Source organism: Phaseolus vulgaris, chromosome 10, assembly GCF_000499845.2.
Source record: "Phaseolus vulgaris cultivar G19833 chromosome 10, P. vulgaris v2.0, whole genome shotgun sequence".
Classification (NCBI taxonomy): Eukaryota; Viridiplantae; Streptophyta; class Magnoliopsida; order Fabales; family Fabaceae; genus Phaseolus; species Phaseolus vulgaris.
In genome coordinates, this window is record NC_023750.2 from 36,461,634 (window position 1) to 36,480,371 (window position 18,738).

The 18,738-nt window shown below is 29.7% G+C and overlaps 1 protein-coding gene across 1 annotated transcript; it reads right to left on the reverse strand.

The window, feature by feature from the left end:
• Positions 1-12,655: 12,655 nt before the first annotated feature.
• On the reverse strand, positions 12,656-18,738 carry LOC137818557 (uncharacterized). Its single transcript, XM_068622056.1, has 9 exons — positions 18,299-18,738; positions 18,097-18,205; positions 17,720-17,959; positions 17,040-17,310; positions 16,646-16,704; positions 14,856-16,512; positions 14,610-14,749; positions 14,320-14,467; positions 12,656-13,776 (listed from the first exon to the last, which is right to left on the reverse strand). The coding sequence occupies exons 4-9, from the start codon at positions 17,188-17,190 to the stop codon at positions 13,136-13,138; spliced, it is 2,796 nt and encodes a 931-aa protein (XP_068478157.1). The 5' UTR covers positions 17,191-17,310; positions 17,720-17,959; positions 18,097-18,205; positions 18,299-18,738; the 3' UTR covers positions 12,656-13,135.

Consider the following 18,738-nt stretch of genomic DNA (forward strand, 5'->3'; position numbering starts at 1 on the left):
TGAAAAAATTAAAACCAATTTGAGTTTTAAGTTTTTAATTTTAGTTTTAATTTTTAGAAAATTGTTATGGTCAGAAGTGAATGACATAAACCACCTTAAAGCACCATGCTTATGAGGTTTACATTTTATTTCATATATAGTTTAAAAAATGTATATTATATTATGAAATAAATTTAACTAAAGAAGTGTGGTATTTTACACTCTTTTGAACATTGAAAATTCAATATTCTTTATGTTTATGGTATATTCTTATTTTTTAAAAGCTTAAAAATTGAGTTATTTTTTTCTTTTATGAGTTTTTTCTACTCACTAAATAAAAAACTAATTTAACATGATTGTGCTTGGTAATTTCTTTTACACATAATGAAAATTGAATAGGGATTCATATTACATAAATTGAACTTATAATATAGGAGATATTTGAAAAGAGTAAGCACTGATTTTCGTTAATGAAAAATTAAAAGTGTAGGACATATGTCTCTAAAAATTTTCAATGTTAAAGAGGTAGGTCATTCCACTTTTAACTCTAGTTTAATTTAATAAAGAAATGTTATTATGTGTTGGAATTACATGTGGCTAAAATAAAACATCTTACACTTTTGAAAAAAAGTGTAATTAATAAAATATGAGTGAATGTTTAAAATTGATTTTTTTTTTCTCTCATGCCATTGCATTTTAATCTTTCAATCATGTTAAAGAAAATCCAATTTCAAAAATAGCACTTATGTTTTGAAACCTCAATTTCAACCCTTGAATCAATTAGGAGTTGTAAATCCTAAACCTCAAAAAAAAAAAAAAAGTTAAGAAACACAAAAACAAAAACAGCAAACCCTTAAAAGAAATATTTTAACATCTCTAATTAGAGAAGAAAATGTTTATTGTAAGTGGAAAGTATTAAAAATCTCATAATTTTAGTTCATTAGTTGAAAAAGAAACAACAAGAGAGAAAAAAAATCAGTATCACATATACCCTTAGTACTTGATACTATTATATCTTTTGGGGACAAAATTTGGTTTTTACTCTATTAGAAATTGGGGTTATTGAATATCATTCTAAAATAATGGTTAAAAAAATATTAGTTAACTAAATAAAAATTAAAATTTTAAATATTTCAAGTATAGAAAATTATCATTTTTTAATAAATAATTTAACAAAATTATTATTTAGGTAAGAAATGAAGATTTGGATATGATGTATGCTATTTGATGTTTGTTTTTGAAACGTGTTATTCCATGCTGTAAGTTTTCATTTGAATCAAATAACAAAAAGTTAAATTGCAATTGTAAATATTATGTTGTATTATAATACTTATTATAAGAAAATTATTAAATAAAAAATAATTTAAAAAAATAATAATTAATTATTATATTAATTAAATTATATATTATTTTATAGAATAAAAAGTTTATTAGTATCTCAATTAATTTTTATTATGGATAAATAATTTTAAAATTAATAATTAAAATTGTGTAGTTAATTAGATACCAATTTAAAATTGTGTAGTTAATTAACTGCTGAATTGTTAATTTTGTTGATTATGTATTGTTCGCAATAAACATAAATTGAGTCAAATATATTATTTATTTTATTTATTGCTACACGAAATGTAATATATTTTCTTACTATTTATACTTTGTATAAATAAAAAAATATAGGTTAATATATATTGTGAATAGTAAACCTTATATATCTTGTCAAAGACACGTGTAAACATACTTATCAATCTCACACTCGTTTTGGAAACGTGTAAATATCAACTATTTTAAAACACTATTAATATTATTAAGTTTATAGTAGGTAATTCTTATTTCTCCCAATATTGTTTAGGTATTTTTCTTCAAAATAGTTATTAAAAAAATATAATGATTATACAAATTATTGAACAAATTTTGATTAGTTTGTATAAGGTTTACAAAAATGTACACTCAAATTAAGAAAGGAAGTAGAATAAAGTTGATTGAATCCTAATATGTAGAGTTGTTAAAAAATATTAATTAGTTGGATACAATTTGAAAAGTTAGAACATGTGAAAGTGTCATATAGATTCAATTCAAATATTAAAAAACAATTGCCTAAAAAATACTACAAGAAATATTCATATTGTTATTGGTTAGTAAGGTAATAAAAAATATTGTATAAATGAAGATTGTGACTAAGTATTCTTAAAAAAAATTAATAGATGATAAATGTTTCACTAGTATAAAATTATTAAATAAAAATCAATCTTATATAAAAAAAATAGTTAATTACTATATTGAATAATTAGATCCTATTTTAGAGAATAAAAAATTACTGAAATATAACTTACTTTATATTATTATAAATAATTTCTAAATTGGTATCTAATTAGTTACCAACTTTAGAATCTAAATAATTGGTAGTTAAAACATTGATAGCTAATTAGATACTAATTTAAAAACTATTTATCAATATTATCAACTAATTTAGATACAAATATTTTTTTAGTTTATAAAATAGTATTTAATTTAATTAATATAATAATTAATTATTTTTATCTTTAAAATTGATTTTTATTTAATGAATTTTCTTGGTTAATTTTACCTTCAATAAAAATGAAATTATCAATGATATCCATTGATAACTTTTAAGAAATATTCTTTTGTGTGTTTTCCTATTATTTTAACTTACATGACAAAATAATGGCATTGATGGAATCTAAATACATAATTAATCTAATCTTATATTTCATTATCTCATCTATTATGTTTGTTTAACTTTCTCAAAATGTATTGTCATAAATAGTCAATAAACTTGAAGTTATGTTCTAATATTAATTAAAGCAATTATCTGTAATTTTGAAGTATTAACTTTTATAAAATTGAAATTCTAACCATCTTGCTTTCAAGAATAGTAATGGGGAAAAATCATGTTTTCCATGTACCCACAACTAATTTCATATTAGATGATAATCTAAAGTTGGTGCAAGATTTATCCTATTAACTAATGCATGTCCTAGGCAAAACCTATCCAACAATGTAAACACAGATGATTGATAAAAATTAAATGGATGTCTTCATTAAATATTATTTCATTAAGCATTAGTTAAGCATACAAATATTTATGAAAAATTATAATCCAAATGAATGCTTGATTACAAATGGATTCTAAGTAAAAGTTATCTTAGGAGCATTCCTTGTCTTGATAATCATAGCATGAAATGGTCACATTGTTTATTACTCCAAATAAAAACATGCATGTGTAAAATGCATTGTTTGGTCCCCTATTTGGTTAGGACACCAAGCAAAGTATGTTCTTAAATTATATATATATATATATATATGTTCTATTAATATTAAGAATAATTTTTTTATAGTTTTTAGTTACTAATTAGATGGACATGGAAAACAAGCTCCCCTCATTCATAAGACCATCACTTTGAGGGATCTATTTATGAGCTAGTGGTTTTTTTGGTTCAAATCCTTTCTATATGTAGTGGGATTATAAATAAGAATATTTTTTTTACATAAACTACAATTTACAATGACATGTTAAATTTTTTTTTAACAAGCAATATCTCAATATTTTCATAGATATGGATTAGGTAATAACATATGTTCATTCTTTAGATTTCAAGGAGAACTTTAATATTTTTCTTGTTTCACGGTACAAATTTTAATTTTTTGGATTACAGGTTCCTACGCTATTTGGCTATTGGATAAGACTGTAACAATGTGTTTGAATTTATAGAGTCGCGATCCATCCATAAATCTAGAAAAAAAAATGAACGAGTGTCAAAGTTAGATTCAACAATGAATGCACAATTTCAGGAAACACATTTTCCTTGGACCATAAAACCACGAGTAAGTAAAACATAAACATTATTTTTGTCATTTTTGTTTCAATATAACATTTTGTTCTATTATTTTAGTAACAATTGGAAACTCGTTGTATTGTGACCGAATGAAATGTTGTCATTTGATTATACTCCTTACATAAAATACTCGCCTCAAAGTTGAAAGTCATAATGCAAGATTAAGTTATCAAATATTTACTTTAATTATGTTTTATATAGGAGATATTCTCTAAGATAATTATGATTATCATTCATTACTTCTTATTCACATGTTGTGTCATGTAATTAAATATTAATGTTGTTGTAGTGCAATAGACAAGAAAGTGATTATGAGTGTGGTTATTACATAATACATTAGACGTAGAGCAAAACCATAGGCCATGTGACAAATTCTTATTTACATGTAAGTTTGGGACAACTTTTTTTCTAAAATTAAGTTTAAGTTTAACATAACTTTTTATAATTGCTACAAATATTTGGAAATCACCAATCAATAAAGATATAAATTTTGAGAACTTGACAAAACTAGTTAATTAGAAATATTGTAAAGTTTTTTTTTTCATATTTATGTAAGATTGTGTTGCTATGATGTAGTAATTGGGTTTTTTTTTCTCAAAGTAGTACAATTTTTTATGATATTCTCAAAATGGACAAATTTTATTTATGTCCAAAATGGATAAATCATCAATCATAGTAAATATTTTGATAGAATGAAATCGTCAATTCTAAGAAAAAAAAATTTTAAAAAAAAATCGTATACAGGATTTACAATTTTTAACTATATTTCCCTTATACGATTTAAATAATTAAATATATTTTAACATGTTAAGTTTAAAAAAACAAAATCGTATATATGAAATACGATTTCAACCTTATACGTTTATATATAATAATATATAAAATTAAAAAAGAATTATATAATAAATATGTTTTAAATTTTTAATATATAATAATTTTAATATATATGTTTTTAGTATTTAAAATAAATAAAAAATAGAAAATTAGATAAATTTAATTTATAACTTTATTTTATATATAAATAAATTAAATTAAATTTTCGTATTTAAAATAAAAATAAAAATAATAATAATAATAGAAAATTAGATAAATTTAATTTACTATTATAATTTTTTATATATAATTAAAGAAAATTATATTTTTATAAAAAAATTAAATAAGTTTTCAGAAAATATTTTTTATTATATATAATTAAAATATAACCGAATTTTTATTATATATAACTTTTTGGATTTTAATGCATTAAAATTATTTTGAATTTTTAATAAATAAAAAAATTTAATCAAAAAGTTAAAATGGAATTGAAAATGAATAAGTTTAAGAAGAACATTTAGCAACATAATTAAATTTGATTGGGGGCGAATTGAAATTGGATTTATTGTTCAAATTGTGCAACATTTGATGAAGACCCAACATGATGAGGGTGACCTTCAGAATAGTGTGGTTGACTATCGGGTGACATGTCGTATTGTTGTTTAAAAAAATAGTTAATGTACAAATTTTTAAAAAAAATATGAAATGTACAAGTATAAAAAGTAACAATATGAAATGAGTACAAATTAAAATTACATCGTCTTTAGATGTGTCTATAGGTGATATGTAGCGAATGGTATGAGTGATATATCATTGCATGTAAGTTGATTCGTCACGCAAATGACCATTTCCATGGAATAATACTCCCTCGATTAAATGGTATTTTCAGTCAATCCACATTATTATCCACCTCTGATGATACCGTGGCCAGAACCCGTCTAATCTCCCATGCATGTCTTCTTTGTGCACTTCATCGAGGTTGCATGGGCCGTGTGGAATGGGTTGTCGATACCCGAATTGTCACATCACTCGGTCTGCTTGATGAAATTCGACAATTGCAAAACAGATTAAAGGTACAATCGCTCGACTTACAATTGCCACATCAATTGTAATTAAACCACTAATTTGAGGTCGTCGATATAGAGTCTACAAAAATGGTCAACAATAGAAAATAACATTATTAATTTGTTAGATTACTCAGAAAGAATTTAGTTGTTAGAGGATGAAAAGGATAACCTGTTTCGGTTGCAGCTGATCTAGCGTTTTCCGAATTTCAAACACGTTTATTGCACTCGTGTTTGATCGATGGAAATTTCGAGTCCACCTACGATCAATGTTTGTCATGTCATAATTAATACGAAGGTTTTTAATATACAATATTGAAAGGAAAAAAATAAATAGTAACCTTCTGACAAGCAAAAATCCAACCCTGACAATAATGCATGCCCTCAACACTCAATGGCTCAATGCTTGGTGAAAGCATGTCATTCGGTCCCACTTCCAACACTATAATAACAACATGCATCCTCTGATATTGTCTTGATTATAATTAATACTGTGATCCAATGCACGATACAAACACACTAACAAAGTTGAACCCCAACTAAAGTTTGATACATTATTCAAGTCAGCCAATAACAATAGATACATAAAATGAACCTGACTGCCTCATGTGTCGGGCATCAATAAACTGCCAATTAATGTCAGTATGTGCGTTCGGGCATGTTGCACAATAATAATTTTCGTGGCATCATGTGGCAAGTCCTGAAAATAAGTATTCAACCAAGATATCTTGATTGTGTTTCCTTCAACAACAAATTCTCGTGTCACGGATCCCAACAATGTCTCACAAAGAGATATCAAGTCACCACTACTAATGCCCGTAACAGGTTCCCCATCAATTGGGAGCCCAAGTTGAACGACAACATCTTCTAAAGTGATTATCGTCTCTTTGAGTGACAAATGAAAGGTGTTCGTTTAAGTTTTCCACCTTTTGACTAATGTCATAAGTAGATGATTTATGTCAATGTTTTTCAATGTCAGTATGTGTCTGAACCCAACATGTTGAATTAAATTTCGAACTCGATCATCAAGTCTTTCAGAATTTTTGAGAACCCAGATGGAATGTCATTTAGGCCTTATCAGTCTTTCGTTCCCCTCCATAAAACCTTTGTCACATGTTTATGTTGCAATCGCAAAAGGGACATATCAGATGGTAGTCATGCATTGGCTGTCATTGGTAGCTAATTTTTTTAAAAAAAATATATGAAAGTTCTAAATTTCTTAAATACCGAGACTTCTAAGTTGACAAAATAAATTTAATTCTTCCTGATGATATGGATGGCCAAACAGTAATATAAGGCACAAGCTCACTTGATCTCTTGAATCATAAGAAGGAGGCAACAATGAAGGAAATGGTGGGACCCTTGTGTGAACTAACACACTAATTTATATGCATTTGAATGCAATGTATGACATTCAAGCAGCATATTCATGGTGTCATGCTTTCACGAGTGAATAGGAAACATTATAGAGAATCTCTTCCAAAGCACCAAACTTTGAAATAAAGCATTATGGAGTGTTTGACTCAACTATGCAATAGATTGATTCTCTGCACATTTAGCCAAGATTCTCACGTGAACCAAGCTATGCCATGAAAGGTAGCACATGAAAAGAAAAGCCAAAATGAGTGAAGGAAAGTACATGCAGGAAAATGACAAAACTTTAAGTGAATCTCGTATACCATGTTGCCAATTTCACTTTGAACTTGTATTCACCATTGGATATTTCACCTTAAACTCGTGGGTCCCACATTCACTCATTGAATTGGATGGCACAACTGCATTGCATAATTAAATTTGATGGCATAGCTGATTTACGTGAAATCACACTTGCCTGAAAGCATGAATTGAGTGAAAGCGTAAGCACACATAACTTGAGTGAATGGAGGACCGAAAAACTTATTCAATTCCTTTTAATAATTTAAAAGTTTCCTGTAACTATGTTATATATATATACACACTGAAAGCAAACAACCAATGAAAGAAACTCATCCATCTCTGTGAAAAGTTTAATCGCAGAAATTAAAAGTTGTTATGGTAATTCTGTAACATATAAAAAAACATGGATGGCAAAACAAAAGACGCTTGCCATGGAATTCGGCGACTGGGACGAATCCTATAATCATCTTCCAAGATGGTTGCAGGCGGTTCAAGAATGGGACAATTTTCGAATATGTAACTCAACCTTTTATTATAGATGATGTTCAATATAACTCGTGTAACATCTTTGAACGCGTATTTTTGGGCTTTCAAGCCTTGCATTGATGGCTTTAATTACTGCAAGCCAATAGTCCAATTTGACAGAACATTCTTGATCGAAAAATACCACGAAACTTTGCTAATTGTAATTTGTCAAGATGGCAACCGAAACATATTCCCTTTAGCTTTTGCAATAGTTGAAGGTGAAACAAAAAGAAGCATTGATCTGGTTCTTTCGTCTCTTGCGATCACATGTCATAATGCAACAAATATTTGCATGATAACTGATAGAGGAAAGGCCATTTTATCAACATTAAAATCTCCAAAAGTAGCTTGTGAAGGACATGGTCTCTTATCAGTATATTGCATACGCCATATTGCATATAACTTCAATAAGAAGTTCAAGAATGCCGAGGCAAACAGACAATTAATAAACATGGGTATTTATTTTAATTTAATTCACTTATATTGATTATTCTTGTTGCAACAGAATCACTTTAAATCATTTAATATTTACCTTTCATAGGTTATGAAATGAAACAACCAATTGTTCAGGCAAAGTTGTTGGCTCTATGATCACAATTTTAACAAGCTTTTTCCTGAATAGATCAAATACCTTTGGAAAAAATGGATAAGGGCATATAACGGAGACAGGAGGTATGACCACATGACAACGAACTTAGTTGAGTGCATGAACTCTGTATTAAAGGGAGCACGATCGTTACCCATATGTGCTCTTGCGAAGACAACTTTTGAAAGAACCAAATCTTGGTTTGTTGAACGAGGGACGAAGATAGAGTGCATGTTACGAGTTGGCCATCAATATCCAAAAGATATTACTGCCTTGTTACGGAAAAATGAACAACAATCTGCTATGTGTCATGTTCAAAGCTACAATAGACAAAATTCATAGTTTGATGTTCAAGAGTTATCCACTGCCCAACTACGACGCCTACCTATGTCATACACAGTAAGACTTAATGACTGGTGGTGTGATTGTGAGGAGTTTCAAGCTCTTCGACTTCCTTATGCTCATGTCGCTGTTTGTTTGACATGCCATTTACAACTCACAACCTTTATTGATCCTATTTATAGTTTGCAGTATATTTTGAAGGCTTACGGAGTTGAATTTCATCCAGTTCAAAATGAAGATTATTGGTTTACTTATGTGGGACCGAATTTCATTCCGGACCCCCATGTGTCATAAGGAATCAGGCAGACCAACAACTAATCGTATACATAATGAAATAGATTAACCACTTCTAGATAAGCCAAAAAAAATGCTCTTATTGTAGGAATAAAGGGCACAATTAAGTTTTCGGTTAACGTTCTCCATTTTACTTTTTCGGTTAAAGTTTCTACTTTATTATAGCATTTCGAGTTTAGAAATTTACCAACTTAATTTTTTCTTATGGATTAAATTTAATTTAATCATTTTTTAAAATAATTAATTAGTATTATTTTATATTATTAAAATATTACATCAATTTTATTAAATTCAAAATAGTTTTTATGTATAATAAAAAATATTTTCTTAAAATATTTATAAAAATTTAGTTAATTTTTTTTATAAAAATCTAATTTTATTTAATTATATATAAAAAAGTTATACTAGTAAATTAAATTTATCTAATTTATATTATTATTATTTTTTTAAATACTAAAATTTAATTTTCTTTAAATACATATAAAATAAATTTATAATAATATATTAAATTTATCTAATTTTCTATTATTTTATTTCTATTTTAAATACTAAAAACATATATATTAAAAATTGTATATATTAAAATATTTAAAACATATTTATTATATAATTATTTTTAATTTTATTTCTTATTTTTAAAAAAAAAATAATATGTTAAAATTTATTTTAATATTAAAATCGTATATATGGAATACGTCGTAAATCCTGTACACGATTTCCAAGTTTTTTCAAAATCTCTCTTATGATTCACCATTTCATTCTATCTTTGGGGAATAAATAAAAATTTGCTCATTTTGGAAATATCAAAAGAAAATTGCATTACTTTTGAGAAAAGAACCTAATAATTGTATTGAATTTTCTGTACTTCATATGAGTTGCCTCCAAAACAAACAACTCCTTTGAAAAAAAATGTAAATCATCTTATCTACCACGTACAATGAAAATATTACTGAAATATTCCCACCATGGAGACATCTTAAATGAAAGAGAAGTAATGAAGTATTGTCATCTTAAACATTTAGCTACTCATCAATACACAATCAAATGAGTTCTTTTTTGTTTGCAATCTCAGTCCATTTTCCCCTACATTCCTAGTTATAAAGAACTTGTATAGTTTGGATCACAATGGTGTGACAATTCTTACTATATTTTCTTTTCCAACATCTTTGTCACCACTTTTAGACCAAAATCTTGAATAACTAAGATGTTTCTTAGGAATTGAGTTAGCAGAATCCAATATTGGTATTGTTATCTCTTGAAGAAAATATGCATTGAATATTTTGGATGAAACTAGGTTGATGAATTCGAAATTTGTTGACACATCCATGGATCCCAATGCCAAACTTATAACCAATTAGGGGGAGCCTCACTTAGATCCTGAGAAGTACATAATATTAGTTGGAAAATTGAATTATTTGTTGCTCATCTTGATATTTTCTTTGTCATTAGTGCGATGAGTCAATTTCTTAATTCCACATGTGATGATCAATAGAATACACATTTGTCTGAAGTACATTAAAGGCTCTCTTGGAAAATGTTTACTTTATGGTAACAATAATCATACTAAAATCGTTTATTATTCAAGTTTTGATTGGACAAGATCTCGTCTAATTGAAGATCCACTTCTGGATATTACGTCTCCATTGGTGATAACCTATGATGCATAGACACGGATACAAATACAAATACGACATGGACACAAATACGAAAATATGATCAAATAAATTATAGGACACAAAACGTGACTATATATATATATATCTTAAAATGTACTATATAAAATAAAATTTACTTAAATATAAAAATGAAATAAATTTATTTAATATAAATTAATCTACAAATATAAAAAATAAAACATATAATAAATTAAAAATTAATTATAATATATTATATATTTTTTAAATAATATTCCATTATTATGTTATTTATTTAAGGTTATGTTATATTTTTAATTTTAATATAATTATTATAAAAAAATATTATCTTTAATATTTCATTTTTTAAGTAAAAGTTCAGTTTATCTTTTTAAAATACTAATATTTAATAAAATTTTAATTTACTATTTAAAAATAGATTTGAATTATAAAATTATAATATTTAAATTATAAAAAAAATACAAAATATTATACAATTATATAATATTATATTTAAATTTAATTGAAAAATATGAATTGAATAAAAAATATTAAATTTAAAATCAATCTACTATTCCTCCATTATTAATGTTGCCTGCAATCTCAACTTTTCAGACTTGTTCAAAATGGTTGGCATTGCATTGCACTGTAACTCAATGAGCTCAGTGCTACTCAACATCGTGTGAGATTTTGTATGATTTTTGTGTGAAAGATGTGTCCAATGAGGTGGAATGTATCATCTTTGACGCGCCCAAGAACAAGGTCGTGTCTGCTCCATATATGTGTATCCTACATCGCGTTGTTCATGCATTCGTTGTGTGAAAATGGCAGATCCACATTGTATCAGAGCTTTATAGGTGATAATTTGATCTCTTGGAAGAACAAGAAACAAAAGTTTTGTAGCGAGATTTAGCACAAAAGCATAATATAGAGTTATGACCTTAACTACTTGTAAGTTTATTTGGCTTTAACAACTACTTAAAGAATTGCAATTATTTGGAGATGTCCAACAAATGATATTTATATGTGATAATCATGATGCTCTTCATATTTGTTCAAATCTATTTTTCATGAAAGGATCAAACATATTAAGATTGATTATCATTTTATTCGAGAAAATATTGTATCGAGAGATATCAAGACAAAATTTGTCAATTCAAATGATCAATTAACAAATATTTTTACTAAATCCTTACTAGGACTTCTGATTGATTATATTTGTAACAAGCTGGGAATATACAATTTATATGTACCAACTTGAGGGAAAGTTTTAAATATTTATGTTAGATATTTTAAGATATTGGTAGATATTGTTAGATATTTTTATTTATATAATGAGCTTGACCCATATTTTCTTGCATGTTTTTTCTCTATATAAACATAATTGTATGTGTTCATTAGATACAATGAATTTATCCTATTTTTTCTTTTTCTTTATTTTAATACTAATCAATGAAGTGAAATATATGTTTAATGCTCTTCAATCTTCAACTGACAAACTTTGTGGTTGATCAAGAATCTCTTCAATCTCTTATCGTGTGATAGATGATGCACCAATATGACTAATATGACCTGATCTTCATCTTATTAGACATAGCTACATGTTTTGTTGGTTTAAACACTTAATCAAAATTGTAAGGTGTTGAACTTTTGCCTTAACATAAAGCATTGAGATTACATGTACAAGTGCTAATTAAAAAAAGAGAGGAAAGAAAGTGCAATATACTAGTTATTACCAACCAAACTGATACTTAAAAGAATTAAAAATGTATCAAGTAATTGTTGGCGTGTTCTTTAGCTTCAATAAAGCAATTTGGAATTTCCTAATGGGATTAACGTCACAGTTTCATGTCTCCTCTTTCTTCTCCCCTAGTTGTCTCTTCTTTCTTCTTCCCTTGGAAACTTCAATAAGTTGAACTCACTCTTCATTATTTCCAAACTTGTACATACAATATATAGATTAAGGAAGAAAAAACAAATATACAAAGTAAGGATGATAATGATATCAAGCACACCTAGCTAGTATGATCAACATATCAAACTCTACAAAATCTACAACTAAATACCATTTGTCCTTAGTGAGTGAAGTGAAGCACACACAGAATCAAACTGTTAGCTTTTGCCATTGTAAACAAGACAATCATTGTTTGTACTTCAGCAAGAAGCTGTTGCAACTGGCTTCTTCTTTACTTATTGTAAGTTGTGGTCCCTTATTTAAGTATCCTTACCATGTAAACACTGGAGAAGTCAGGCGTGACCAAAGAGAAATGTTAAGCTGTCAAATATGCTTAGAAAAATCCTACAAGACTCAAGTATTCTTTACATCCCTTTTACTTTTCATAGAGGAATTTAAGAGGTGATAAATGAACAAAAGTAGTAAGTTGCCTTTTACACACTTTTGGTGTTTTCATTGTCCTTATATTCAAACTGAAGCTGAGAAAAATCACCTTCTGAAGTTTTGCTTACACAGCTCAGTATTGTATCTTCCATCAGTTCTGCGAGAATGGCTTCTTCCATTTCAAAACCAATGGTTTCAGCTTCAACTCTAAGGTCCATCCATGTCCCATTTTTATCCATATCTTTTTTAATGATTTTGTCTAAGGTACGGGGTGGGGGCAAGGGAATGAAATGCCAACATACTCCTTCCCAGACTTTGAAAATAACCTTCATCATATTTGGAGAAGGCCTTAAGCCAGGTTTTATGAATGACACACAAGGTGAGACCACGAAGTAATCACGACAAACCTCCATAAGAACTTTATTGACACAGTCATAAATGAGCTTCTGATCATGGCAAAGCTGGTTTGGTAAGAACTCTACCTCATCAAACAAGGAAGGACCTAGGATCTTGTCTGAGGAAAGGCATTTCATTGACAATTGGTCTATAGTCAATCCAGAAGTTTGCAGAACTGCTTTGATGTAATCATATATCCATTCATTTTCCTTAGGAGAATACTTTTCTCTATTGATTTCATTCAAAGGTGAAGAGGACTGCTCTCCAAATTGCAGTGGTCGGACTGGTACTTCAACTGAAAGTTATGAATGAATGTGACGTGAGATTAAAATTAATATGGCAAACAAAAAAGATAAGTTACATTACTACATATTGTGTTGATTTGTCCCTTGATATGATTCTAACTTTCTTATTTTCTCCGAGGACAAGAAAGGTAAATAATATACAATTGAAAACCATTAATTTCTTAAGCAATTTCAAGATAAGCATGATTTAGAGCTCCCTCCCCAGTAGCTAGCATGCAACTTTATATTTTTATTTGTGTTCAGTAATAGTTAGAGCAGCAGAAAGTAGAAACATTGGAAACAAGTTTTTTAATGTGTAGCTTTTAGAAAGAGAGTTTAACTATTTAAGAACAATGTCATAAAGGTCTTTCATGACTTTATTTCAGGAATGGTTACTAGGCTTTTAGGAATAGAGCTTAACTATTTAAGAACAGTGTCATAAAGACCTTCATGGCTTTATTGCAGGAATGCTTACTAGGCTTTCAGAAAGAGAGATTAACTATTTAAGAACAGTGTCATAAAGCCTTTCATGGCTTTATTGCAAGAATGCTTACCAGGCTGAACATCATCTTCGAAGAACGGTGTGTCAAGAACAGATACGGGACTTGGCCGCCCAGATACATCTGTAACACTTTCTTTGGAGGTGGAAGAGTGAGGTGGGGACGACAGTGGAGATGTTGGTTTGTATTCTTCTTTTACATCCTGTGGAAAGAACAAATGACAGAACTACACAGCTAAACAAATCTTAACCAGTCCTTATTTCGACAACATACATCTGGCATAATAATCAATTTATCCAAAATCATTGATTTGTGTAAAACTAAAATGCAGACAAAAATATTACCCGCTTTGAATATTGAGAGCATCTTGCACAATCAGAAATTTCGGAGAGACCATAGTTTTGGTCTTCCTTTCCTGCACTGAGGTCAACTGGTTGTGAGGAAGATTCCAAAACATCCACCTCTTGTGCAGATTCTACATCACCTGCACAGAAATTAATAAAAGGATAAGCAACACAATATTTAAAGGAACATACAACAAAGTTTATCATAGAATCTATCACTTGTATCATATATTTTGTACATGATACCTCCAATTACTATCTCATCTCTAACAGGACAAAGTTTTTGTGTTTCATCAAGATGAGTGTGGTCTTCTGCAAAATTTGAGTCTGACTTAATTTCTTGTACTTCGTTATTAGAGATTTCATCATAAATTATTGACTGCTTCTCTGAATTGTCTATTTCTTGATCCAAATGACCAACAGAGGATTCTTGTTTGGGAGACACACTATCCTTATTAGCCACCCAAATTTTATCTGAAGTGGGAAATCTTTTCTGAGCAGTGACTGAATGATGCTCCCAATCCCTTCTAGGACTGCCAAGGGGAGAAAAGTTGTACTCAGGAAGAGATAGTATTTTCCCAAGGGTTCGAGAAATCTGCTTACTAGACAAGTCTATTTTCTCATCTCCATTACCTACAATTTCACATAGATGTTTCTTAGCCTCAATATATAAGTTAGAAACCCTTTGTTTTGGATAACTACCATTTTCATGTTCCCCTGTCAATTCAAAATCTTTAGTAGTACTAGTCTTTTCTCCTTTCATAACACCACTGGTAGGTCTTCCAATTTTTTCAATGAAGAAGTGATCTTTATTAGGAGATCTCATTCCAACATTGTCTTTGCCAATGACCTTGCTGCTAGGCCTCCTGTTTTGAGATTCAGCAGCAGGGTGTCTTTTTGAGACCCCTTCAGCGTTTCCATGTCTCTCCATTCCCATAGCATGCTTTAATTTCTTTTTTATCTCTGTGAGGGAAAAATGTGAACTACCTCTCACAGAAGGACCATTGTATTTGACAACATCATAAGAATCTTGATACGAGGCAAGGTTGTTTCCAGTTTCAGAATTTTGCAAGCCCATCTGCCCAGGCTTCAGAATAACAATACTTGACAAATTAGTGTTTCCATTTTCATTTGATGAACTTTTTGAATGAGACTTCTCCTTTTTTCTGAAAAAGTTATGCTTCTTGTGGTTGACTAGATCCCTATTTTGTTTCAGGTTGCCATGATCTTTTTCAGAGAAGTTGGAACCAGCTACAGAACCACATTCTTTTTCATTTGTTCCCTGAGAATTCCTAAACTCTTGAACACATTTCAACAAAAGTGAATTTGGATTTTCAAGAAGTGAAAGAAACAATTCCTTATCTGAACTTATAAGCTCCATAGCTTCCACAAGTTGATGGGAGCAAAGGAATTTTCTGGCTTCAGCCGGATCTTTGCCATTTAATACCATCTGATTCACAAATTCACAAATTGCTTCTTTTGCATTTTCAGAAATAGCTAGCTTTGATTGTGCATCTACTTCTACTTCTACACCATTGTCTTGCTTCATTGAACAAACATCTTTTAGATGACAAAACTCTGCAAGCATCCTATCCAGATCAAGATTATCTCTAGATTGCTTCCTTGCGTGCTTATTATGTGTGATTTCAGATTTCAAGGTCGTATCCAAATTTAAATCATTGGTGTCCTTATCACAGTTTTTCTTGTAAAATTTGTTTTTCCTTTTGGAATCTAACTTCAAAAGGACATCACGCCTTAATTTGGATTCCTTTGATTCTATTTGAGCACTCTCTCTATCCTTCCTTTTGTTCTGGTCAATGAACATCTCTTCTTCAATGAGTTTCTTCACGCTAGGCTTACTAGCAGCTGTCACAATTGATGGTCTTCTACTCTCTCCCCTATCCTGAAAGATTCACAAAACAGTAATATCAGTAAATGCACAGGCATCCTCTAAGCAGATTACCATAATTTACTGATGACCAAAATTTTTGTAAACTTTTCAAATGCAAGAATGGCATAAGCAGGGACAAACTTACAGGACTGCTTTGACAAACTTCATCCAAATTGTTCATCTCAAACTTGGTCTTTATGGCCCCTGGAACAGGAAAAAAAAATGAAATTCAATAACTAATATTAATTTTTCTGTTAAACCAGTGAAGTTGCTACTCAAATTATCCCACAATCATCATAGATATTAGACAGGAAAAGCATTTTTTATGATTATGAAAGATTTCAAAACTTGACACCATTACAGAAAATTGCTTGACATGCATATATCAGTCCCTGCACAATTCCTCAGTATATACTGATTTTGTTATTTATTTAGCGTATAAAAAGTCTTCAGTGAAAATATCATATACATATTTATGCACGTGAAATGAGCATGATATTCAATTTTGTACCAATCTAGATGCTAAGAACAGTTCTTACCAACAGCATGTTTGCTGCTTCGCCTCTTGTCTGCAATCATCTTCCTAGTGGAATGACCATGGCGAAAATCAAACATACTAATAAAACCCCACATGCAGCCTGATTTATCTTTCTCAAACCGCACAGGGCGTCTTTGGGACTTCTTTGCCATGATGATTGGGCAGAATCGTGTTCCTTGATTCCTCTTTTTCCTTTCCCTTGAAGGGTGTTAAGATCTTGGCCTTAGGTAGCCACAGTCATTCAAAAAAATTCATAGGTAAGATTGCCCAACCTGACAGCAACAAAGTAAACAGATGCATTTAAAAGCCAACAAAATACCTATGATGACCCCAAAACCACATAGTTCACACATATAACACCCTAACAATGTTATAAATGATGCATTAGATATATATACACATCAAGCTAACTATTCATGCCAACACTTTTTGTTAAATCAACTTATGCAGATAACCTAGTTGCATTAAACTTGCCACACAGTGATCATCAAAATCATCAATCCCTGGGGCACAAAAGACAAAACTGAATAGTCATAGGAAAATGAGATTTAATGGCTAACGAGTTAGGAAATGTAAGGGCAAAAAATTTGGTAGGTTAAGCAACTAAAGTAGTTATTAGTCTATGTCATGTAGCAAAAAATGAATAATCACATGTAAAATGAGTTTGGTTCGGACAAGTACCTCATTTTCTGAGCCTTGTTGACTCAATATAGTGAAGGAGCAAAAGACAAAGAATTTGGGAATCCCTATTTCAGTCCTCCAAGTTTCCCATTTGAGTGAAGTTCACGAAGTTTTGGCTTCCTTTGGAGGAGAAGGTATCAATGCTCTGTTCTCACAGACCTTAACTGTCCGAATTCTGAAGTTCCACGGAGAAAGCTTAAAACCCCAGTTATTTGCTCCTCTCCACAGAGAAAAGGCCACCTGAGATAACTTACAAGGCTTAAGCTTTTACAATTGACAACGACTCAAAGAATCACAGCTCATTGATTCTGCTTTCTTCCAATAAAAAACATAGTCAATGATCAAACGTGAGGAAAAAGTTTGATAATTAATCATACCACACCAAAACCTTCAGGCACACACAAAAAGAGAGAGCATATCCTTAAACACTCCAAAAATCACCAATTCACCACAAGACTCGTTACTTCTGCACAACTGATTCCATGCCTGCAATAAATGGCCCATTTATGTCCTCCAACAATTTATCTACTCAAATAACAGCCTATGGAACATCCAAAATTCCATTAAATCCTTACCCACCTCTAGCACAAAACACCTCCACACAATTCTCTCTGCAAACTTTCACCTCAAAAAGTATCAAAACTCACCACCCTCTCTCAATCTCAATCCCACCAACAACTCATTCCCTCAAAAGAACCAAACTGAAATTTGTTCATCAGACACCACACTCTCTGAGAGGAATACCATTTGGCAGCAAATTTTCCCACCAAAAAAATCAAAAACTTTTGCTAATGGGCATCTCTTTTTTGCTGTCAAAGAGATGAAAATGCTAATCTAGCACCGACCCAGGATCTGCCGAGGCATAATTCTGATTTGGGGAGGCATTGAATACATGGAAAAAGTGAAAGAAAGAAAGAAAGAAAGAAAAGAAAGAAAGGAGAGAGAATTGGTGGTGAAGGTTAGGATTATGGGAGAAAAAGTGAAAGTTGAGAGTCTTACACTTTACAATGTTGTTGGGC

Coding starts and splice junctions, on each gene's coding strand:
- LOC137818557 (XM_068622056.1), bottom strand. CDS start 17,190: ATGGCAAAGAAGTCCCAAAGACGCCCTGTGCGGTTTGAGAAAGATAAA. Junction 16,705..17,039: donor AAGCAGCAAACATGCTGTTG/GTAAGAACTGTT, acceptor TTCCTGTTCCAG/GGGCCATAAAGACCAAGTTT. Junction 13,777..14,319: donor CGAAGATGATGTTCAGCCTG/GTAAGCATTCTT, acceptor CATAACTTTCAG/TTGAAGTACCAGTCCGACCA.